The 23,530-nt window shown below is 54.6% G+C and overlaps 3 protein-coding genes and 2 long non-coding RNA genes across 11 annotated transcripts in view; 3 read left to right on the forward strand and 2 right to left on the reverse strand.

Moving 5' to 3' along the window:
- The window catches only part of MARS1 (methionyl-tRNA synthetase 1), a 40,272-nt gene extending 36,528 nt beyond the window's left edge, over positions 1-3,744 (reverse strand). Inside the window, exon 1 of the mRNA XM_033221541.1 lies at positions 3,609-3,744. The gene's annotated coding sequence lies outside the window, so the exon portion shown is untranslated. The remainder of the gene's footprint in view (positions 1-3,608) is intronic.
- ARHGAP9 (Rho GTPase activating protein 9) lies at positions 1,161-8,822 on the forward strand. 7 transcript variants are annotated; one of them, XM_033221543.1, is made up of 18 exons: positions 1,161-1,309; positions 1,616-1,949; positions 2,284-2,501; positions 3,375-3,596; positions 3,775-3,888; positions 4,081-4,173; positions 4,394-4,455; positions 4,591-4,681; positions 4,879-4,974; positions 5,114-5,212; positions 5,434-5,575; positions 5,660-5,767; positions 6,084-6,182; positions 6,354-6,431; positions 6,581-6,634; positions 6,889-7,023; positions 7,361-7,466; positions 8,386-8,822. In XM_033221543.1, the coding sequence occupies exons 2-18, from the start codon at positions 1,634-1,636 to the stop codon at positions 8,555-8,557; spliced, it is 2,205 nt and encodes a 734-aa protein (XP_033077434.1). In that variant the 5' UTR covers positions 1,161-1,309; positions 1,616-1,633; the 3' UTR covers positions 8,558-8,822. The 7 variants fall into 7 exon arrangements, 6 of the variants coding, with proteins under 6 accessions (XP_033077434.1, XP_033077435.1, XP_033077438.1 ...); XR_004439796.1 differs by lacking the exon at positions 1,161-1,309 and having other exon boundaries at positions 1,405-1,949; positions 6,581-6,605; XM_033221544.1 differs by lacking the exons at positions 1,161-1,309; positions 4,081-4,173 and having other exon boundaries at positions 1,405-1,949.
- On the reverse strand, positions 8,810-21,545 carry GLI1 (GLI family zinc finger 1). The gene is made up of 12 exons (XM_033221532.1): positions 21,133-21,545; positions 17,573-17,699; positions 17,275-17,367; positions 16,183-16,378; positions 15,796-15,940; positions 15,360-15,449; positions 15,131-15,268; positions 14,658-14,807; positions 13,238-13,402; positions 12,512-12,742; positions 11,373-11,640; positions 8,810-10,764 (listed from the first exon to the last, which is right to left on the reverse strand). Exons 2-12 carry the CDS (start codon positions 17,670-17,672, stop codon positions 9,020-9,022), a joined length of 3,321 nt encoding a protein of 1,106 aa, XP_033077423.1. The 5' UTR covers positions 17,673-17,699; positions 21,133-21,545; the 3' UTR covers positions 8,810-9,019.
- On the forward strand, positions 12,668-15,984 carry LOC117089887. Its single transcript, XR_004439798.1, has 3 exons — positions 12,668-12,859; positions 13,352-13,560; positions 14,558-15,984. It is a non-coding gene; the product is annotated as an uncharacterized LOC117089887 (long non-coding RNA).
- Positions 18,082-19,388, forward strand: LOC117089885. The gene is made up of 2 exons (XR_004439797.1): positions 18,082-18,611; positions 18,730-19,388. It is a non-coding gene; the product is annotated as an uncharacterized LOC117089885 (long non-coding RNA).
- Positions 21,546-23,530: the final 1,985 nt, after the last annotated feature.

The raw sequence follows: 23,530 nt of genomic DNA on the forward strand, positions 1-23,530 counted from the left end.
TAGTCACTATTTTGGAAGTGGGAAGGAAGAGTTGAGGGGTAGGGTTCTCCATGTGTTGAAGTAAGGTAAACTAAGAAGGAAGATCACTGAGGGAGAAGCCCAGTACTAGCCACCCAACCCTCAGGGGAAGAGAGCTTGCTCTCTGATATCACCAGTGGGGAGGGGCATTCGCTCCTTAATCCACCTCTCCAAACCCAAACAGAAAGCCTCACATTGTGCAATGGAGAAGATGAGAGAAGGGGAAAAGAGGAGTAGTCAGGTAAGGCAGAAGTAGAAGTGTGGGTTTTAAAGTGCTGGGAATCCAGGGAAGGTCAGTTCCTACCTTCCACCAGGGAGAAGCTGACATCAGCCCCCTATCTATCTGTCATAGCATCTTGTATTACTTGTCCATTGTCCCTGATTCAATTGTAATTATTAAGTTTATTGTGTCATTAGTTAAGGTCTGTCTCTCCTTAAGCTCCAAAAGGGCTCATTCCCTTCTCTCATCTCCAGTGCCTGACACTGCTCCTTTCACGCAGGAGGCGCTCAATCAATCCTTGTTAAAAGCATAAATGAGGCCGGGCGCGGTGGCTCAAGCCTGTAATCCCAGCACTTTGGGAGGCCGAGGCCGGTGGATCACCTAAGGTCAGGAGTTTTAGACGAGCCTGGCCAACATGATGAAACCCCGTCTCTACTAAAAGTACAAAAACTAGCCGGGTGTAGTGACAGGCGCCTGTAATACCAGCTACTCAGGGGGCTGAGACAGGAGAATTACTTGAACCTGGGGGGGCAGAGGTTGCAGTGAGCCAAGATCACGCTATCACACTCCAACCTGGGGGACAAGAACGAGACTTTGTCTCAAAAAAAAAAAAAGCACGACTGAACCCACACACTAAAGTAGCTCCCGCCTCAAGAGGCTTGTGTATACAGGACAGTATCAAGGCTTCTCAGCTCCCAAAATTGTGTCCTGGTTTGGGAGGGTGGTGATATTTTAAATCTGAATCCCTCTGTGTTTCTCCCACTTTGTCTTTCTTTCTAATTTGGTCTTGCTATTTATTTGGCTTTCTGTTTCTCTGTCACCATGTCTCTCTGAGTCTGCACAGGAAGCACGCAGCTATGGTCTGAGGTGATTGGTAACGGAAACATTGATGCTTGTGTAAATTTAATAAAGAATAACACACATTTTTGTCTTTGTCATTAACCTTGTGTCTCCCTGTTCCTGTCTCAAACCTGATTCTTTCTTCTTATCTCCTTCCTATGTCCAGCTCAAGACTCCCACCACCACCCAGGACCAACTCCTGCCCCTGAATCTTCTGATGGGCCCCACAAGGTATTTGGAGGAAGACTACTGGCCTGGGTCATCTCCTCTAATTTCCTGCCTTGCCGGCCATGCAGCCCTGCTGACCACATCCTCTCTCACGTTACTTACATACTTCCTCACCAGACACCACCAGGAGTTCTCAGCCCCCAAAACCTGTCACCGATCCTCACCAGGCTGTCTGCTCTACCTTCTCCCCCCAACTCAAGGGCTCCCGTCCTCACCTCCCTGCAACACTGCTCCTAGAACCATGTCTCTCTAGCTGGAGACAGCCAGGCCTGTTCCCTTCTGGGTCTCCAGTGTCCCTTTTTCCCGCAGGTGACAGTGCTGGCTACAATGCTGTCCAGCCGGTGGTGGCCAAGTTCCTGGGGGAGCCTAGGGCTGGGCCCCCGAAGCCCTTCTCGGGGATCCCAGCTCTGTGCCCTCTATGCCTTTGCTTATACTGGGGCAGATGGCCGGCAAGTGTCTCTGGCTGAAGGGGACAGGTTTCTATTGCTTCGAAAGACCAACTCCGACTGGTGGTTGGCAAGACGCCTAGAAGCTCCCTCCACCTCTCGACCCATCTTTGTCCCAGCGGCCTATATGACAGAGGAATCCATCCCTTCCCAGAGTCCAACTACCGCCATCCCCAGCCAATTGCTCTGGACTCCTGGTGAGTAAATGCTAAACCCTACTCCTTCACCTTCCTACCTCCCCTCACCTTCCTACCTCCCTGGCTTCTGAGAATTATTGGGAGGACCCCCCTCCCTCAAGCTTCTACTAACTATATTCTCTTGTTTTTCTTTGATCAGCCTACCTCTCACCCCCGCCATGGCATCCTCATCCCACTGCCTGTCCTCCTAGTCCCAAGGCTTCTAGGTCTCATGCCATTTTCCACATCCTGCCTCTGCCCTCCTTGTCTTCCCTGTGAGCTCCCAAGATGGGGGACCCAGTTACAACAACACCTCTGATCATCTGCCACCTACTCTCCCCTTTTCTGTTTCAAGGGCCAAAGTTGTTTCATGGTTCCCTGGAGGAGTTGTCTCAGGCCCTCCCAAGCAGGGCTCAGGCTAGTTTGGAGCAGCCTCCTCCACTTCCCCCCAAAATGTATAGGAGCGTCAGCATTGACAGTCTGAGGCCCTGCCTTCTGAAGACTTTCCAGGAAGGACCAAGTGGAAGATCCCTCTCCCGGGAAGACTTGCCATCAGAAGCCAGTGCCAGCACAGTGAGTCACAGCTCTTCTGAGCTGGGCCCTGTTCTAGGCACAAGACAGACAGCACCCCTGCCTTCGAGGGACTCCCCTGGGGATGACAAACACAAAAATAAATAAATAAGATAACCCTTGGTACTACTGATAAATCTACAAAGGCGAGTTAATGTGGTGGAGAGTGGCTGGGGTGTTGCAGGGAGGCATCTGTGAGGTGACGGCATTCAGTTGACTCTGAACCAGGAGGAGAAAGAGGCAGCTGAGAGGCAAACTGGGTAGGAGGTGAGAAGGGATAGCAGGTACCAAAGCCCCAGAGGGGACAGGGAACAGGGAGCAGTGGAGGCACTGAAAGGCCAGCCCTGTGTTCTTCCTTCCTCCAGACTCCTAGCCCAGGGCAGGGTTTTTTTTGTGTTCTGCTTGCCTGTGAGGCCACACAGCAGGTCTCCTCTAGAGATGTGACTTGCTCAGCCCTTCCCTCTCTTTCTTAACAGTGGGTGGAAGGGGGCTCCTCCTGCCTTCTGTAGACCCTTCTCTGTCCTCTTTTACCTTGCAGGATATGAGGGTGGAGCACCCCCTTCAGCATTCCCCCCAACCCCCTGCGTACACACACAAAAAGCCTGTTCCCCTTTCCTGTGGCCCTGAGGTGGGGGTGGGGTGGGGGAGGCGGGAAGTTGGCAACAGGAAGTGAGGAGAAGAGCAAAGAAAACTGTGAGAGAGAGAATTTTTAAAAAGCAGCTGGGGCCTGGGGTTTCTCCCCCAGTACCTGGGTCACCTCAGCCTGGAGCTGGCGGTGAGGATGATGGGGAGGGAGTAGGAGGTGGGAAGGCCAAGAGAAGCATGGGAAGGGAAACAGGCAGAATGACCACCTCCTTCTTCCCCCTTTTCTGGCAGGCAGGCCCCCAGCCCCTCATGTCAGAGCCCCCTGTGTACTGTAACCTGGTGGACCTTCGCCGCTGTCCCCGGTCCCCACCCCCAGGCCCTGCATGCCCCCCGCTGCAGAGGCTGGATGCCTGGGAGCAGTACCTGGACCCCAACTCCGGACGCTGCTTCTACATCAATTCACTGACTGGCTGCAAGTCCTGGAAGCCCCCGCGCCGCAGTCGCAGTGAGATGGTGAGACCTTACCTCCTGCTTCTCCACTGTCCCCTCAAGCTCTTCCTTCCCCTACTGAACCTCAAGGTAGTGTGTTTTCTCTCTGGGGCTCTCAGAAGATCAGAAGAATCAGCCAAGTATAAGAAGGGTGTGAAGGTGGCATCTGGATGTAGCTTTATTTCCTCCTCCCCTAACCCAGAACCCTGGCTCCATGGAGGGGACACAGACCCTGAAGAGGAACAATGATGTCCTGCAACGTCAGGCAAAGGGCTTCAGATCTGACACAGGGACCCCAGAACCGCTTGACCCACAGGTGAGATCCCCCCCATTTCCCGATCACATGCAGAAAAAGCCAGCTTGTTATGACTTTCTGTTTTGTGTAAAACATTCTCCATTCCCCACCACACCCCCTGCCTCTCACCCACATCCCACCCCTCTTCCCCCTTCAGCCAGGGATCCCTGAGTCAAGGGTTTCCCCACCTGCTTCTCTAATCCTCTCCCCTAGGGTTCACTCAGCCTCAGCCAACGCACCTCGCAGCTTGATCCTCCAGCCTTGCAGCCCCCTCGACCTCTGCCGCAGCTCCTGGAAGACCCCCATGTGAATCTCCCATTTCTTTGTGAATGCCAAGATCCTCCCTGCCCCACACGCCCCCAATTCCTGCTCCTCAAAAACATCTTCCTCTTTCTGAATATCCTCTTACCCAGCCCTCCCTCAGCAACTTTAAGGGACTTCACTCCTGGGAGACCCCCTAGGGAAAGCCGTGGCCACTGTGGAGGGCGCAGGGTGACTTACAGATACCATTCCCTCCACTTCCCAGGAGGTGGAAAAGTCGGGTCTGCTCAACATGACCAAGATTGCCCAAGGGGGGCGCAAGCTCAGGTGAGAACCCGGAATACAGCTAGGGCCTGGGCTGTCAACTCCGTAGGGTAGAGCAGGGTGTTGGAAGAGCACCCTCCCCGTGTAATTCTAGAATGACCTTTTCACTACCACTACCTCCCCTCTCTGCCCCCGTAGGAAGAACTGGGGCCCGTCTTGGGTGGTGTTAACGGGTAACAGCCTGGTGTTCTACCGAGAGCCACCGCCGACAGCGCCCTCCTCTGGTTGGGTGAGTGTGAGCTAGGGGAGCAGGAGGGGTGAGGGTGCTGCCCCCGCCTCACGCCAATGTGGGGCGCGGCAGCGCGGAGGGCGGTGCAGAGGAAGGTAAAGAAGTGAGGAAGCCTCCCACCTCCTCACAGTCCACCGGGGAGAGGGAAGCATTGAAGGAAACAGCACCGTGGCCTCAGTTTCCTCCCTCATTGTCAGGGGCCAGCGGGTAGCCGGCCCGAAAGCAGCGTGGACCTGCGCGGGGCGGCCCTGGCGCACGGCCGCCACCTGTCCAGCCGCCGCAACGTCCTGCACGTGAGCGCCCTCCTGCGCGTCTCCAAGGCCCCACCCGACCCGAGGGCGCCCCCAATTTCCCGCGCAGGCCTCCCACTAGATCTCCCTGCTTTTTATACTCCTCCCCGTTGACCCGAACGTTTCCCTGCCTGGCCCTCAGATCCGCACGGTCCCTGGCCACGAGTTCCTGCTGCAGTCCGACCACGAGACAGAGCTGCGAGCCTGGCACCGCGCTCTGCGGACTGTCATCGAGCGGCTGGTTAGAGGGGTGGAGGCTGGGAGGGAGGCTCGGGCCGGCCGGGACCGAGGGAGTGGGGTAGGAACTATAGGAATCAGGGGCGGTGGGGGCAGGGTGGGCTCGGTGGAGAGCCCTGGCCCGGGTGGGGCTGGGACGTGGGACCCTGGCAATGGGTCAGAGTCCAGCTAGAGGTGCAGATTTCTCTCCTCTCTCACCTTCGACATGGCCCGCCCCGGGTCTAGGATCGGGAGAACCCCCTGGAGCTGCGTCTGTCGGGCTCTGGACCCGCGGAGCTGGCGGAGCTGAGCGCCGGGGAGGACGAAGAAGAGGAGTCGGAGCCGGTGTCCAAACCACTGCTGCGCCTCAGCAGCCGCCGGAGCTCCAGTGAGGCGCGGGCCGGGGAGGGAGGGTCCGGGAGTGCAGCGAGGCTCCTGGGCGCTCACGCCCCGTTCCACCTGCCTCCTGCAGTTCGGGGCCCCGAAGGCACCGAGCAGAACCGCGTGCGCAACAAACTAAAGCGGCTCATCGCAAAGAGACCGCCCTTACAAAGCCTGCAGGAGCGGGGTCTGCTCCGAGGTGAGGGGGCTGGGCCAGGTTCCTGGATAAGAAAACTCCAGCGAGGCTCAGAGTAGAGCTTCCCAGAACTAGACCACAGCCTTCTGTGACTACTGCTTTCCCACTACCCCAGATTCTTTAGAGGAGAAGCCGGGAAGACGTGTACCCCTTTGTCAGATTGTTTGAAGCAGGGGAAGGGGGTGGAGTGTATTTCCTTGCCCAAGCCTGGCACAGACAGCCAGGAGGACCAGCCTCACTTAAGGATAAAGACCTATGCTGAAAAGAGCTCCCGTGAGTGACGCTGGCACTGGCTTCCCGCCTCACTCTGCCTCCCCAGACCAGGTGTTCGGCTGCCAATTGGAATCACTCTGCCAGCGGGAAGGAGACACGGTGCCCAGCTTTGTGCGGCTCTGCATTGCTGCTGTGGATAAAAGAGGTCATTTTCTCAGAGACCCCAGAATTCTCTTCCAACAGGCTAAGGCGTAGAATTTTCTGCCTCCCCCATTCTACCTAGTCTTCCTACTGCCCTTTTTCTCTCCACCCTTATATTCCTCACCACACACACTTTTAAGCAGCAGTCCTCATCTACTCCTCCCTCATCTCCCAGGTCTGGATGTGGATGGCATTTATCGGGTGAGCGGGAACTTGGCAGTGGTCCAAAAACTTCGCTTTCTGGTGGACAGAGGTGAGAAGTTTTGTGGGCCGGTGGTTGTACTAAGAATGTGTTGCCTGAGAACCATGGGCGATGCTACATGAGGAAGCTGGCAGAGCAGAGAAACCGTCAGGCTGGAAGTGCATGTCTTAGCTCCTGATCTCTTCTCATTCATGTTGCAGAGCGTGCGGTCACCTCCGATGGGAGGTATGTGTTCCCAGAACAGCCAGGACAAGGTACTTACATGGAAGACCCCTCAGATCCCTAAAACTTCCACATATCCTCTTTGCTTCCCATGTATACCCCCATGTACCACTCCTGGGAGGGTTGTCCTCATCCCCACCTTAGCTACTTTGCCCCACTGCAGACCCTCTAGGCATTCCTATAGTCTGCTTTGACTGGATTTCTCCAGAACTTCTAATCTCTCAGTCTCTAGATCTTTCTGGCCTTTCATGAGCCCTGAAGCCCCTATACCTCCTTCTCCCTCCAGAAGGTCGGTTAGATTTGGACAGTACTGAGTGGGATGACATTCATGTGGTCACCGGAGCCCTGAAGCTTTTTCTCCGGGAGCTGCCCCAGCCTCTGGTGCCACCACTGCTGCTGCCCCATTTCCGTGCTGCCCTTGGTAAGGATTGGAGCTTTGGAAAGAACCCTTGATATAGGGGACACGGGTGGTAAATAATAGAATAGAGGTTCCCTTATACTCTTCTTTCCCATTCTGACCTTAGAGATGGAAAATAACTTTCAACTCAGGTGCCTACTCCAAGTACTTTTTTGTGAATGTTTAGAGGGCTGAACTGAAAAGAATTATGAGGTAATAGTTGGGCTATGTGAAAAAGAAAGCTGTGCTAGATTTACGATGTCTTCCATGCCTGTAGGAAAGAGCAGTGAATTTATCCACCCTGTCCTAGCACCTTCCCTAACCTCACTACCATGCCTTTCCCATTACTCTCTCTTTCTAGCACTCTCCGAATCAGAGCAGTGCCTCTCTCAGATACAAGAATTAATAGGCTCAATGCCAAAGCCCAACCGTGACACTCTACGGTACCTCCTGGAGCATTTATGCAGGTCAGGGAGACTGAACCTCTTTGTTCATGCTGGGGAAAGGTGGAGTGGGGAATGCCACAGGGACTCTGTGCAGGTGGAGTGAAGGTAGGGAAGCACCTAAGTTTAATGGGCAGGTGAGGAAACAGGCAACCTCTGTGCAGGAGCATATTACCAGGGTCAAAGCCTTTTTTTAAAAATTTTTTTTAGTTTTGAGACAGAGCCTTGCTCTGTCACCCAGGCTGGAGTGCAGTGGTGCAGTTTTAGCTCACTGCAACCTCTGTCTCCCGGGTTCAAACGATTCTCCTGCCTCAGCCTCCCTAGTAGCTGTGATTACAGGCGCCTGCCACCACGCCCAGCTAATTTTTGTATTTTTAGTAGAGACGGGGTTTCACCATGTTGGCCAGGCTGGTCTTAAACTCCTGACCTCAGGTGATTTACCCACCTCAGCCTCCCAAAGTGCTGGGATTACAGGTGTGAGCCACCACGCCCATCAAAGCCTTTAGGTCAAAACTTAAAGATCAGCATCAAGTGGGGAAATGGAACCAAGATGCTGTGAAAGAAATAAGGGAAATCTTGCCTCTCCCTTCCCTCTGCCTCTTTGTCTCCCATTGGGACCTTGCTGATGGCTTCCTTGGTTGAACTGGGCCTGGGCAGTGACTTCTGAGAGGGGATGGCCATTTGAATTAAAGACTCCCAAACCGTGAGCAGATAGAACTCTTGCAGCAGTCCCTAAAGCAGAAGAGGCAGTTTATCTTCAGGTTGTATCCTGAAGGTTTCTCCACTGGTCCATCTCCATTCCCCTTGTGTCTCCTTGGTTTTTTTGTCACCACGTGGAGGAATCCCAGAGTGGCCTCTTCCCTGCTCAGACCTTTGAAGGGTTAGATTGCTATGAAGTGGCAAGCTGCTGCCATATATCCCCTTCCTTGGCCTTTGCCCACAGGGTGATAGCACACTCAGATAAGAATCGCATGACTCCCCACAACCTGGGAATTGTGTTTGGACCAACCCTGTTTCGGCCAGAGCAGGAGACATCTGACCCAGCAGCCCATGCTCTCTACCCAGGGCAGCTGGTCCAGCTGATGCTCACCAACTTCACCAGCCTCTTCCCCTGACCCAGGGAAGGAAGAAGAGAAAACCTATTTCCAGTCATCTCTGGTGGTGAGAGGCTGGTGTTCTGTTTTGAGGACATCCCTTTAAATCTCCCAAATGACTGTCTCCATCTTCATGAGTGTGACTTGAGGGGTTGGGATGGGTGAGGGAGCTTCTCTAAAGAGGAAAGTGAGTGGATTAACCCCTGCTTCTCTTCTTGTTCCCTGTTATAATTCCTCCCCAACATAATAACACATAAAGTGGCATGTTGGTTGTTTTTTTTTCTGATGCAGTTCCTTTATTATCAGGAAACAGTGTCATTATCAAATTTCTCCTCAAAACATATACAGACTATACACAGCCCCCAGCCCATACCTCCCATCCCTGAGGCATCTTGTGCAGGGAACTGCAGCTGCCCCAATTTTTCTGGAAGGATAGAGACCCCTTAGGAAATGCAATCTGTGACGGATGAGATTCCCTACTCTTTAGGCACTAGAGTTGAGGAATTGTGTTTCCCCAGGCAAGGATCTCAGTAAGACACTCATATTGCCCACAGCCATGTTGGGGGGCCCAGAGGGAGATGGGGTATGTCCAGAGCTGCCCCCCTGATCATGGGAAGGAGGAGGACTCAGTCCCTGGGCCTCATCCAGAATAGCCACAAAGTCCAGCTGAGTGTTGTCAAGATCAAGAGAGTCCAGAGGGTTACATACCTGTCCTTCGGGAGGAGGGTACAAGGCAGGACCCCCTCCTAACCTGCCCACCTCAGGATGGCCACAGCTGGGGTTTGTGCCTCCCACTTTGAGGGGCCCATAGCAAGTGGGCAATGGGGGCAGAAGTCGAGGTGGTGCTGCTGCCCTATGGGAAGCCCTGTTTGCCCCCACTACAAAATTTTCATGGCATGGTGAAGGGGTGGGATAGGAGCCTGACTTGTGATTGGGCAAGTTGGGTCCAAAGCCAGGTCCGTATGTGGTCACCGGAGCTTTAGCAGGGCTTGGGCTAACCTGGGAACCCCCCAGAAACTTGGGACTCTGGTAGGAAGGTTCCTGGGCTGAGGCATCTTCCCTGCCCCCACCCTCCCACAGCAGCTCCTGTTGAGACTGAACGTAATTACACACAAGCTGAGCCTTGAGCTGCCCTGTGGAATGGGTGGGGGAATCAAAGTCCAGGCAAGGCCTGGGTTCTGAAGGAAGATAATCAGGGGGTGGCTGGGTATAGGGGCCTGACTGGAGATACTGGGGAGGAGGGGGCTGGGGGTAATGGGAAAAGAGAGGCTGTGGATGTGGGGGCCCCTCACTGGGGTGGGCATTGAGACAGGGTGCCAGTCCTGTGGAGTCAGACCCTACTGGGCACCCCTGTTCCGGCTTGACTTGCACTTGTCCATAATGTTCAAGTCGAGGACACTGGCTGTAGGCTCCACCTAGAGCCTTGGGGCCTGGGTACAGCCCAGAGTGGGAAGGGAACTCACCCCATGTTTCTTGGGTGGGGTCATGATATAAGGCCTGCTGGGGACAGGGGTTGGGGCCATAGTTGGTGGGTGGATCAGGCCCAAGAGGCAGAGAGCCTGGACCCCTCGCTCCATAAGGCTCAGCTGCTGCTCCTTCAGGTCCCCCAAATCCCAGAGTATCCGCAGGTGGGAAGTCCATATAGGGGTTCAGACCACTGCCCATTATGGAGGTCCCAACTTCTGGCTCTTCCTGTAGCCCTCTAGTATCCATGGCAGCATTCTCAGTGATGCTGGGGGACTGTGGTGAGTAGACAGAGGTTGGGAGGTAAGGATCGAAGTTCTGTCCTCCCCCTGCCACAGTGGGTGGTGTATGGACACAGCCCAGGCTCTTGAACCTCTGGACTCTAGCTGGAGCAGGATGGTCAGCAGCCCGGGCTGGGTCACTGGCCCTCCGGGTGACCCCTGCACTGGGGTTGTATCCTGGATACTCGGCTCGGCTTCTCCAAGGAGGCATGGGAAGACCTCCTATCCGATCCAGGCTGGATGCTGCAGTGGGCGGAGTACCACCCCCTCTGACTGAAGCATATCTTGCCCGGAGCAGGTAGTGCTGAGCAGGCATAAGGCCAGGCAGGGAGGATGCTCCATTCTCTGGTGGGGAGCCAGGGGGAAAAGGAGAGGCCAGGGAGGAGCGGCGGCTGACAGTATAGGCAGAGCTGATGCTGCTGGAGCTGCTGCTGCGGCGGTCAAGAGAGACTGGGGGGCCCACGCGGCGGGACACAGGGGTACCTGCAAGTGATGGGGAAAAAAGGTAGGATGGTCAAGGAGTCTCTAAATCTCACCCTGCCTCCTCCATGCAACAGCCTTGTCCTAGATTCCCAGGGATAAGCTCATTATCCCTAACCAGTCAGTTCTGTCTCCTACTTCTTCCATGTCTATTCTGTTTCTGGGTTACCAAAGATTCAGGGTTGCTATGAACAGTTGTGCAGGTAGTATGCTGCACAATCCTAGGGAACAGCATTCGCATGATAGCCTTTGCATACTTGTTTGTTTATTTTGTTTTGTTTGAGACGGAGTTTCGCTCTTGTTGCCCAAGCTGGAGTGCAATGGCGCAATCTCAGCTCACTGCAACCTCCTTCTCCCAGGTTCACGTGATTCTCCTGCCTCAGCTTCCTGAGTAGCTGGGATTACAGGTGCCTGCCACCATGTCTGGCTAGCCTTTGTGCATTTGTACATCACAACTATTTTCTGATAAACGGAAAGTGTATTGAGGAAGGAGATCTTTTTCTAATTATACAAAAGTGCCATGTGGCAGTCCTCAAGGGTGACTTCCTCCTCTCAACCTCAGGGCAGGTCCAGATCTCACCTTAGCCACACCTCCCACACCCAGGTCTCACCAGTGTGGGACAAGCTGGGCAGTTTGAGACCCCGGGTCCCTATTGGCCGGAGTTGATGCAGCTGGTCCAGCCTGAGGTTCTCAAGGCGGCGAAGAGTGGATAGACCAGTGCCAGCAATACAAGGCCCCTCGTCCAAGCTGGAGAGGTCTTCAGTGCTGCCCCCCGCATTGCCAGCCATTTCTACACCGCTGTCTGTATTGGCTGCACTGCCTGCCGGGGAGTGGTCGCTGCTGCAGGATGACTGGGCCCCAGGACTTGGCTGTGGCTTCTGTGGAGAAGATGAGGTCTGAGGGCAACACCCTTCCCCACAGCTCCTTCAACTTGATGAGTGGCTGAAGCCTGTGTCCCAGTGACTGCTGGGGTTCCAAGGAAGTTTGTAAGTGTAGAAAGGGCTAAGCAGGTAAGAGATAGGGGAGCAGACTGAATGTGAGACGTTTGATGAGAAGAACTTAGGCTGGAGCACGGACTGGCTGGACTCAAATTCTTGCTCTTAGTTCTATGACCTTGGGCTATTTCTCTATGCCTGAGTTTCTTCATCTGAAAATGGGACGAGTGAGTCCCTTTCTCATGAAGTTGCTGTGAGGAGTACATGAAATTATACATGTAAAAGCCTTGGAACATATACTAAGCGCTATTTAAGAAAGAGTTTGGGTTGGATGCATTGGCTCATCCCAGCACTGTGGGAAGCGGAGGTGGGAGGATCGCTTGAGGCCGGGAGTTTGAGACCAGCCTGGTCAACATAGCGAGACTCCATCTCTACAAAAGAAGAAAAATTAGCCAGGCATGATGGTGTGTGCCTGTAGTGATCACTCGAGCCCAGAAGTTTGAGGCTGCAGTGAGCTATGATTATGCCACTACACTCCAGCCTGGGTGACAGAGCAAGACCCTGTCAGAAAGAAAGAGAGAAAGAGAGAGAGAAAGGAAGGAAGGAAAGAAGGAAGGAAGGAAGGAGAGAGAGAAAGATTCTAGAATCTCTAGATTTGGGGAAGCCCAAAGAGCAACACTAAGACAAGAGACAGGCAGACTGGTCACAGAAGAGTGATTTCTATAGGAGGGGATGGATGGGTTGGGAAATAACTAGAAAGATGTCCACAGGGTGGGCTGGGGTATGGAAGTGAGGGTTGCCTGGGCTCTCTCACCATGGCACCCTCTGGCAGAGTCAGTCTGTTCTCCTCCCTGATGGGACCTCCTTCCCGCTCCCTCTTGGGCTCCACTGTAGAAATGGATGGTGCCCGAGGCAGGGGGCCATCCCCACGATGCCGTTTGGTCACATGGGCGTCAGGACCATGCACTGTCTTGACATGTTTTCGCAGCGAGCTGGGATCTGTATAGCGTTTGGTGCAGCCAGGGAGCTTACACACATACGGCTTCTGTTGAGTGCAGAGTGGAGACAGAGGCAAATGGATCAAAGTGGAAGAATGCAGAAGGAATGGGAAAAAGTGATGACAACGTGGGGGACAGGGGAAGAGCACACAGCACGAAAGGAAGTAAGGACGGTTGAGGCCTGGGGTGGGAGTCAAAGATGCAGAGATTAAGTGGAGGGTTAGGAAAACTGACAGCCTGGGAAAGATGAGGAGGTGAACCCAAGGCTGTGAGGTCCCATAAATCCAGAGGATGGAGGGATCAGGGGTCTGCTCTAGACAGCATATTTTAAGTTAGCCCTTTGGCTGGTTAGAGGTTAGAGGTAGGAGGAGGAGTGGTTAAGTGGAAATTCTGGGTTTCAGAAAAGGCTTTTCTGGGCGAATTATGTGGGGAGAGGGACTCACCTCTGTGGAGTGGGTGCTGGGCTAAGGGATTTCTTATGGGGCAATCTCCCTGGTAGGTAGCTTCTCAAGAGGGGAGGGTCTCTTAGTTGGGGCATTCACCTCATTGGAGTGGGTCCGATTCTGGTGCTTGGCTCGGTCACTGGCATTGCTGAAGGCTTTACTGCAGCCCTCATGCTCACACATGTATGGCTTCTCACCCGTGTGTGACCGCAGGTGCGTCTTCAGGTTTTCGAGGCGTGAATATGACTTCCGGCACCCTTCAAACTGGGGGACATGCGGGGTTCAAAGGATAGTTCTCAGACAGAGGACATGGAGATGGAAGGAATCCTCAGTCTCCAAAAGGACACACATCAGAGAATATAACTCAAGATGAAAGGCACTGGGGCTTTGAGAGAATTCCCAAAACTAGGGGACAAGGGCAGGTAAGAACTTGGGGAAGGGAAGCAGTTGGAGGCACTCTCCCTTTGGGAATATAAAGATGCTAGAGCATCTTCTGACCAAGCCAGGGCAGATTTCCCTGCACAGGGATCTTACGCCGTCCCAAGATGGGGTCATCTTGGGGGAACGGGCTGTTGTCCTTGATGCAGGGTTTATCCATTAGGCAGAGTAATAGGCACAGTACTGAAGGCCGACAACACTTTAAGAGGCCCACGAACATGTTTTAATGTCTTTTTTTTTTTAATTTTTTTTTTGAGATGGAGTTTTGCTCTGTCGCCCAGGCTGGAGTACAGTGGCATCATCTCGGCTCACTGCAACCTCCGCCTCCCGGGTTCAAGTGATTCTTCTGCCTCAGCCTCCCGAGTAGCTGGGACTACAGGCACACGCCACCATGCTCAGCTAATTTTTATATTTTTAGTAGAGAAAGTGTTTCAACATATTGGCCAGGCTGGTCTCGAACTCCTGACCTTGTGTTCTGCCCGGCTCAGCCTCCCAAAGTGCTGGGATTACAGGTGTGAGCCACTGCTCCTGGCCTGTTTTCTGTTTGTTTGTTTGTTTGTTTTGAGACAGAGTCTCACTCTGTCGCCCAGGCTGGAGTGCGGTGGCATGATCTCCGCTCACTGCAATCTCCGCCTCCTGGGTTCAAGCGATTCTCCTGCCTCAGCCTCCCGAGTAGTTGGGATTACAGGCGGCCAACACTACGCCCAGCTAATTTTTTGTATTTTTAGTAGAGATGGGGTTTCGCCATGTTGGCCAGGCTTGTCTCAAACTCCTAACCTTGTGATTTGCCCGCCTCGGCCTCCCATAGTGCTGGGATTACAGGCATGAGCCACTGTGCCCAGCCCGGCCTGTTTAATTTCTTTTAAAATCAAGCGGAAAAAAAATGAGCTTTTACATCCAAGAGTGTTTTAATATATATCATTATATTCATCTTTATGCCAGCACAGTCACACAAACATTATTTTTAATATTTGTTTATAGAAGAAAGGACTTACAAAAGCAAAAGTCTGCCTTGGGCCCTATCTTGAAGGAGAGCCCCGATTTAGGAAGAGACCCTGGACTTGGGACCCTGGTGCCTCACCGTGCACTTGTGTGGCTTCTCGCCAGTGTGTCTGCGCATGTGCACCACCAGCATGTACTGGGCTTTGAAGGGCCGCAGCTCCCTGGAACAGCCCCCCCAGTGGCACACGAACTCCTTCCGCTCCCCGTGGATGTGCTCGCTGTTGATATGCTGAGGGAGAAGATACAAAGGCTCTCCGAGGCTCCGCCATGCCCCCAAGGTCCAGAACAGACCTTCCCTCCACTCCCTGTTCCTCTTCCACGACTCCACCTCAAGGAGGAAGAGGCAGGAACGATATCATATCTCACATCTCAGGTCTTCCAGCTCCCTAAGGCAAAGTTACAACTTCTGAGCTTCTGCCTACCCAACTGAGCATTCAACCTCAGTCTCCTCTGACCTCCTGCCCTCAGCCAGATTCTACCATGTCCCACTCAGAATCTCCTCAAGTTTCTAAAGTTTCCGGTTAGCCATTCCTGTTACCCCCTGGGGCTCACGTGCACCAGCTGCTCTTGGGAATCAAATTCCTGGCTGCAGCCATCCCAACGGCAGTCAGTCTCATACACAGATTCAGGCTCACGCTTCTCCTCTCTCTCAAGGTCCTCTCGCCCATCCAGCATCCCCAACAGGGAATCCTAGGGCAAGAGAGGCAATCTTAGGGTCACTTGGGTGACAGCTTTAGTTTTGCTCAGGTCCTAGAGGTAAAGCTCCCGCCCATCCCCTTACCTGTATGCCTGTGGAGTTGGGGCTGGACATATCACCTTCCAAGGGCTCCTCCCGGCACTTGCCAACCAGCATGTCCAGCTCAGACTTCAGCTTCCCCAGGGGAAGAGGTGACGGTGATGAGGGTGGAAGTCAGCAGAAGGAAGAGTAAACCAAGCCAGGTCTTCCTGCCCTAAGTGCCCCCACCCAAGCAGCTGGAACCTTGTGGGTTTGGAAGGGACTTCCTCCTCAGACTACACTGGTGAATGGGATGGGCAAAAGATCCCATTTGGAAGTGTCTGACTCCACTGCAAGGAGTGAACCCCAGCACCCACACTTCTTTACTTCTCTAGTACTGAAAACTTATAACCCTTGTCCTTCCTTCACCTTTCCTCTACAGAATCCACCACCCACCCACCCTGAGCTAAGGGAAATCAGGTAGCAATATGGGGACTCTCACCTGGCAAGTTGGGAGGGGTCCCCGGGACTGAGGGTGTGGGATCATCCCACCCCGGACGGAGTCATGGGGACCACAAGGCTGGACTCCGAAGGAAGGCGAGGGCCCTTTTTGGTGATTCATCTGGGCTGGGAATCCCAGAGACGGGCTAAGGAGGAGAGAAGGCAGTTACTTAAGACAATCTGGAAGTCTCAGGAGGGATTGGGCTATTTGGAGGATTTCTGGAAGACTTGGGATTTGAAGTGGTTGAGGCAGTCTCAGGGAAGTACTGAGGAGGGTTGTCCTTGAAATGACAAGGATTCAAATAGGGTCAGGTGGTTTGAGGGCTTGAGACTTTTAATGGACTTGGGTAGGGGCTTTAGGGGCCTCTTGGCCTGGGGCTGACTGCACCTCATGGTGCTGATGGAGAGATGGCCATAAGAGCCTCCTGGAGATGTGCATCGCGAGTTGATGAAAGCTACGAGGGAGCTGGGTGAAGTGCGGATAACCGTCTGCAAGTCCAGGCTGGCGTCCGACAGAGGTGAAATGGACAGTGCCCGCTTCTTGGTCAACTTGACTGCACTCCGGGGAGAAGAAAAGAGTGGGCCTGGGGCAGGAGACAGGGGAGATAGATATGGTAAAGGGGCATGTCTCTCCACACACCTAACCTATAGGTCCTGACTTGGCAAAACCAGTGAGACTTGAATCTGCTTTGCCCTAGTGATCCTATGTGTGACTTTTTTTTTTTTTTTTGAGACAGAGAGAGAGTCACGCTCTGTCACCCAGGCTGGAGGGCAGTGGTGCCATCTTGCCTCACTGCAACCTCCGCATCCCGGGTTCAAGTGATTCTCCTGCCTCAGCCTCCCCTGTAACCAGGATTATAGGTGCACACCACCATGCCCGGCTAATTTTTGTATTGTTAATAGAGATGGGGTTTCACCATGTTGGCCTGGCTGGTCTTGAACTCCTGACCTCAAGCAATTTTCCTGCCACAGCCTCCCCCTAAAATGCTGGGATTGGCCGGGCGCGGTGGCTCAAGCCTGTAATCCCAGCACTTTGGGAGGCCGAGACGGGCGGATCACGAGGTCAGGAGATCAAGACCATCCTGGCTAACACGGTGAAACCCCGTCTCTACTAAAAAATACAAAAAACGAGCGGGCGAGGTGGCGGGCGCCTGTAGTCCCAGCTACTCGGGAGGCTGAGGCAGGAGAATGGCGTAAACCCGGGAGGCGGAGCTTGCAGTGAGCTGAGATCCGGCCACTGCACTCCAGCCCGGGCGACAGAGCGAGACTCCGTCTCAAAAAAAAAAAAAAAAAAAAGCTGGGATTACAGGCGTGAGCCACCACGCCCAGCCCCATCTGTGATTTCTTGATCACATCAAGCTGTGACGCCTCACATCTCCAAACATCTCCTCCTCCAAGTGAGATCCCCTGCCCTCCACTTTCTCTTTCAGAACAAGTCAGAGAGGGGCAGAAAGGGAAGAGGTGTTGCTTGAGTCCTCACCCTCGGTGCAGCTGTTGGTCTCTCTGGCTGGCCCATAACTGTGGGGGCCGGACATGAGGTTAGCTTGGTGGCAGAAGGGCAGGCCAGACAGTCCTAGAAAAAAGAGACAGCTGGAATGGGAATGGAGGACATGTAAGCCTCACTTTAAAACCCCAGGCAGGACCTGATCCCAGGATTCCAGGTCCATATGACATGGGGCCTCAAATCTTGTAGATAGAAAACTGGCATGGGGCGGGGATGGGCCCAAGTGGGAGATCTGCCAAATCCTCAAGGCCCAGGAATTGGTATATACACTGACCTTCTGTCCCCACACTGGGGGCCCCCTGACTGGGGAGGGGCCGGAGACAGCAGGGCTCGCCATAGCTACTGACTGGTGGTGGGGTCATCGAGTTGAACATGGCGTCTCAGAGGAGGGTGTGGGGACACTGTAGAAAGGGAAGGTAGTTATGAAGGTGGAGGCAAATAGAGACAGTCAGACAGCAGTCTCAGGCACTGAACCCTGGGCAGAGCATCCCTGGTGTCCCCAGCCCCTCTAAGACATCTGCCACAGAAATCGAGTTGAAAAGAGCATCACTGGGCCAGGCACGGTGGCTCACATCTGTAATCCCAACATTCTGAGAGACTGAAGTGGGCGATCACCTGAGGTCAGTTCAAGACCAGCCTGACCAACATAGTGAAACCCCCGTCTCTAACACAAAAATTAGCCGGACATGATGGCGGGTGCCTGTAATCCCAGCTACTCGGAAGGCTGAGGCAGGATAATTGCTTGAACCGGGAGACGGAGGTTGCAGTGAGCCGAGATGGCACCACTGCACTCCAGCTTGGGTGACAGAGTGAGACTCCGTCTCAAAAAAAAAAAAAAAAAAAAAAAAAAAAGCGTCACTCAGCCAGGCAGGGGGTAAGGGGAAATGTCCCAGAGAGGCAGAGGCAGTCTTATAGTCTGTGTAGTCTGGGGATCTTCTTGGGAACTGGTGGGAGCTTTGCCTGTGTGGTCTGTGTGTAGAGGGCATGTTTTGGACTAATTGTGCCTATATTAACTTCAAGTGATTTTAGTAACATGGGCCCTCTAATTCTTCTTGTTCTAACCCTGGGCCGGCTTTGAGGGGTGGGATGGAAGAACACGTGTGATGAATCTGACTTCAAGCACTGGGCCGCTCTGCTTGAGCCTGTTTCCCCTTCTCACACCCCTCTTCGGGGACAGCCCGTGTACAATCTCTGCAGTGTCCAGCAGAGGGAGCCCTAGCCACAGTCCCGACAGAGACTCGGCAGGTGGGGCCAGGAGGCAGCACAAGCGATCTGCCCTCTTCTTTTAGGCAGAAAACTGTGTAGAGGAGGAGGTAAGGTTGCTGAGGGGTCTCCTGGGTCTGTTGGGTACAAAGGTGAAAGCTGGTGTTATTCTGGGGTAGTTTAAATCGGGTCCAACTAATCTTTTTGGTCTCTGTTTTGGGGGAACAGGAAAGGAAGTATGAGGGGAGACTTGAGAGAATAAAAAAAAATGTCGTCGTTATAAAAGAGCAGCGAGGAAGAAGGTGCTGCGGTTCGTTTTTCTCCTCAAACTCCAGTTTTGATTCCATCCCGGGTTTTCCGGTCTCCTGAGAATGAGGGTGGGGTGGGGCGGGGTGGGGTGGAGAACCACCGGGAGCGGGCCGGGCCGGCCGGCGCGGTGGGTGATCCCGGGATGCTGGGATTTAGGGTGAGGGCGGGGTGAGATGGGGAGCGGAACCCGGACCCCGCGACCCAGTCCGAGCCCGGCAGCCTGGGCTGTTACCCTTCCTAACTCCTCCTTTTCCAGCCGAGATGCAGATCCCGCATCCAAGACCTCCCAACTCGACCTTGGCACTAATGTTGGGGGCGGGGGGCACAGCTGGCTGGCAGCTGGATGGGGGGGACACTTCTCCCGCCTCCTTCCCTCTATGACTCACCCAAGGGAAGGAGGCAAGTTCGCAAATGATCCCCCAAACACTAGAGACTCCCCCAAACTTGCCTACTCAGTCATCTTACTGCCCAGCCGCCGAAGAGCCTCCAAGGAAATGGGGCGACATCCCTCCTCGCCCACGCGTGCCACAGCCCACCCACATCTCCCCTTCAGACTAGTAAAAGGAAAATGTTGCCAACTTTTTTAGCTTCGGTAAAGTTTTTCTGGGGTGTGAGAGTTCGGGATGGGACAGGGAGCTCTAGGGTTCCCCTGCCGGAGCCCCAAACCATCTTCGGTGTCTCCCTGTTTTCCAGCGTCCCCCTCGCACCCCCGCTCCCCAACTCCCAGGAGTCGGCTCCGCCCCCCTACTCCCGGTCCCGCCTTCCCCGCCCCCGTGCCTCCTCGGCCCACCCAAGTCGCCGCCGCAGGCACTGGCTGCAGACGGCTCTGCTCCCCCCGCCCGCCCCGGGAGCCCAGTCGAGCGAGCCGTAGGGGTGGGGGCTGAGGGGCGGGACACATTCTTCCCTCCTCCTCTCAGCGCATCCGGAAAGCAGGCAGTGGCGCCCAGGGGGGCACTACTGGAGAGTAGGGGGTTCCCGTTGATGAGGTGAGAAAGGGAGAAGAATCCAGAAAGTATGAGGGAGAGAAAGGAGAGAAAGTGACTGGGTCGATAAAATTAGGTGTGTATGGGGAGGAGGGGTCAGGACACCTTAGGTTCCTGGTTATCGCAGCTGGCTTCCCAAGGGTTAACCCCTCCAGACCCCCGGGAACCCCCTGGTGACGTCAAGGGCGGGGATGCCAGGGAGATAATGGTGGAGGGGGAGAGGTCTCTGGACCCCGCCCCCTAGGGAAAACCACCCGTATTCCGACCCTTACATCTCCCCCGGGAAACCGCCCGCCTTCTCCCGCTACTGGAACGTAAAGACCTATCCTAGAAGACCACAGCTGTCCAGAACCCTAAAACCCTCAGTCCCCAGGCTCTACGGGGTCCCCTTTCCCTAATCCTGTCCCGAAAGCTAGCTGCGCAGGGCTGATTGTTTCGGGGTCACGGGGCCTGAAAGAGGATTCAGAGCGGGGAGCAAGGGCAGGCAGGGTGGTCTGAGCCAGAGGAGGGGCCTCGATGCCCAGCTCCCGTTTGGGCGGGGGGCCAACGGGGATACACAGGCTGGCAGTGGCCAGTGGTCCCGCCCAGCCCCGGTAGGGGTCTCCCTGCCGCTGGCTCCCGCTGCCCCGGTGGTCTTAAGGTCAGTGGGTCAGGACAAGGTCTCCCCGGCTCCTCCTGAGCGCCTTGCCCACAGGCCTTGGGACTCAGGAGTCCAAAATTGCCTGGGGTCATTCTAGGGCCTTCACTAGACCTTGGACAGCCCCCACTCCCAGACCCCTTCCTAGTCCAGAAGACACTCCTTTCCCCCAAAATACAAGCATCCACTGGCACATCTGTCACAAGACAGGTCAAGGATTCAAGCCTGGTTGGCCCCTAGTACTGTTGCCTCCCACACACCCGTCCCCACCCCACCTAGAGCTCCCTCCTTTGCAGTCCCCTCCTTTCAGGAACACTGACGTCTTCCTGCCCCACGCGCAGACACACACCTGGAGTTCCCTCTCTACAACGCAGACCTCCAACTAGCCATCCCTCCAGCCTCTTCAGCTCAACCGCATGAAAGTGAGATATTTCTAATATATGGGAGAGGCGGAGACAAAGACCCACGGTTCCCTGAGACAGAGATACACAGACTGACAGAAGAAAAAAGGGAAGAAAAAGAAGATTCAGAGAAAGATACAAGTGATAAATTTGGAGTTTCTAATGTCTCACTCCAGACTCTCCCACCCCTATTTTGCCTCTATGTCCCGGGTCTGGGATAAGTCCCTAGGAAGCTGAGCATCCCCTCAGGCCCCCTCCCCCACTGCTCCCAGGTGGTCCCCCGCCTGCCCCTCCTTCTCACCTCTGTCTGGGCGCTGGGCTCGGGATGCGCGGTCCAGGGCTGGAGTCTGGGCTGGGGGGTGTGCCGTGGGGAGGGGGGGCGGAGAGGGCCACGGCAGCGCAGCCTCGATGCCACCCCCACCCCCCCAACCTGGCCCCCAGCCCTCCCGCCGGCCCAGCCCGCCGGGCCGCAAGCCCGGACCACCCGCGAGAAGCGCAAACTTTTTTTTTCCCTTTTGCAAAAACTTTTTCTCGCTCCAGCCGCTGGCGCGCCGCCGCTCTTCCCGCTCGCCCCTCACCTCCCTTCTATTTCCCTCCCTCTTGCCGTTCTGGAGGATGAGGCGGGGTAGCTGGAAGCAAGAGAGGGGGTGCCGGGCTTATTGCACCCCCAGGACCCCCAGGATCCTCCCCCTCCCTTGAGGGACCCTATACTGCCTACGCCCCCCCACCCCCTTCCCCCCCTCGAACACGCTGCTGTTGGTAGGTAGTAAATCCCGGCTTGGATTTTTGGATCGGCTGGTCCCAAAGAGGCTCCGACAACCAGATTGAGGAAAATATTGCGGGGCAGGGGGAATTCAACCGAGAACGATAATAGTGGAGGTAGGGTAGTCGCCTTTGGTTGGTGCTAACTGAGCATTCTGTCATCCTGTGGTTCATCGGCAGGCCTCACCCTTTGGATGGAACTTGGAGCGGCTGGGGCAGAGCTGGGGTTTGGGGCAAATCAAGTTGAGGGGTTGGAGGCTCTGGCAGAAGGTGAGGAGTCTATGGAGCATAAAAGCAAGGAGCAGCGGCTGAGGCTCTGGATGCAGGGTGTGTGTTCATGAGGTCACCAAGGAGCACTGGGACTGAAGCCCCTTTCCGGGGAACCCGGGCTCTGCGTCTCGAAGTTCTGGAGACCGAGGCCCCTCTGCACCACGCCACTGCAGGCTCTAGCCGCTCTTCCAGGCTTTCTGCTCCCTCTGCTGGCCGTTCTCACACATGACACCCGCTCGGAGTCGAAGCAGAAGAGCTGGGGGAGCTGAAGGAGGAGCCCAGGTCCCCTCACTAAAGCCCATTTAGAAGCCCAGGAGGTGGATAGGTGAGCTCAGATAAACGGAGAGGCAGAGGTTGCTATGCCCAGCGGTACTGCCTGACAGGGAAGTGCCCTGCCTCTTTAGATTTGCGTTGCCATCGTGACTGGATATAGGGGAGGGGCAGCATTTCAGTCTCTCTGATTTTTATGAGAAAGAGGAGAAAGCATGATAGAGAAAAGGAGCCGGGCGCGGTGGCTCAAGCCTGTAATCCCAGCACTTTGGGAGGCCGAGACGGGCGGATCACGAGGTCAGGAGATCGAGACCATCCTGGCGAACACTGTGAAACCCCGTCTCTACTAAAAAAATACAAAAAACTAGCCGGGCGAGGTGGCGGGCGTCTGTAGTCCCAGCTACTCGGAGGCTGAGGCAGGAGAATGGCGTGAACCCGGGAGGCGGAGCTTGCAGTGAGCTGAGATCCGGCCACTGCACTCCAGCCCCGGCCACAGAGCAAGACTCCGTCTCAAAAAAAAAAAAAAAAAAAAAAAAAAAAAAAAAAAAAGAGAAAAGAGCACCCTCTCCCCTTTTTTTCAACCTTACAGGCAGACCTCCCACATTCTAGCTCTGCTTCCAAGAACCACCCGCTTGGGTCTGGAAGGTCAGTGGGTTAACTGTTCAGTCTGAGAGTCAAGGGGGAAAAGACAAGGTTGAAGGTAGGAGGAGGTCAGGGACTTTGACCCAGACTAGTTATCCCCAGAGGGTCAGAGACCCAGCTCAATCAGACCAGACTAACGGTCACTGAAAAAAAGGCACCCCACACATGCTCCTGTCCCAGCCTCAAGCCCCTTCTTCCAGAGGAACTATTTATGTATGTAGGTATGTATGCATTTATTTTTGTTTGGGATGGGGTCTCACTATTTGCCCAGGCTGGAGTGCAGAGGCTATTCACAAGTGTGATCATAGCCTTGAACTCCTGGGTTTAAGCGGTCTTCCCACCTTAGCCTCCCAAGTAACTGGGACCACCGGTGCCCAGCAAGAGGAGCTCTCTTAGAACACATTACTTTCTTCTCCCCACCCAGTTCTATAGACCAGAGAGTCTCAAACTTTTTGGTTTCCTCTATACTCTTAAAAGTCGTTAGGTCAGTCACGGTGGTTCAGACCTGTAATTTCAGCACTTTGGAAGGCCAAGGCGGGCAGATCACCTCAGGAGTCCGAGATCAGCCTGGCCAACATGGCGAAACCCTGTCTCTACTAAAAATACAAAAAAATAGCTGGGCGTGGTGGCGCAGGCCTGTAGTCCTAGCTACTCGGGAGGCTGAGGCAGGAGAATCGCTTGAACCTGGGAGATGGAGGTCGCAGTGAGCCGAGATCATGCCACTGCACTCCAGCTGGGCAACAGAGTGAGACTCT

Source organism: Trachypithecus francoisi, unplaced genomic scaffold (genome assembly GCF_009764315.1).
Source record: "Trachypithecus francoisi isolate TF-2019V2 unplaced genomic scaffold, Tfra_2.0 Lachesis_group11, whole genome shotgun sequence".
Taxonomy (NCBI): domain Eukaryota; kingdom Metazoa; phylum Chordata; class Mammalia; order Primates; family Cercopithecidae; genus Trachypithecus; species Trachypithecus francoisi.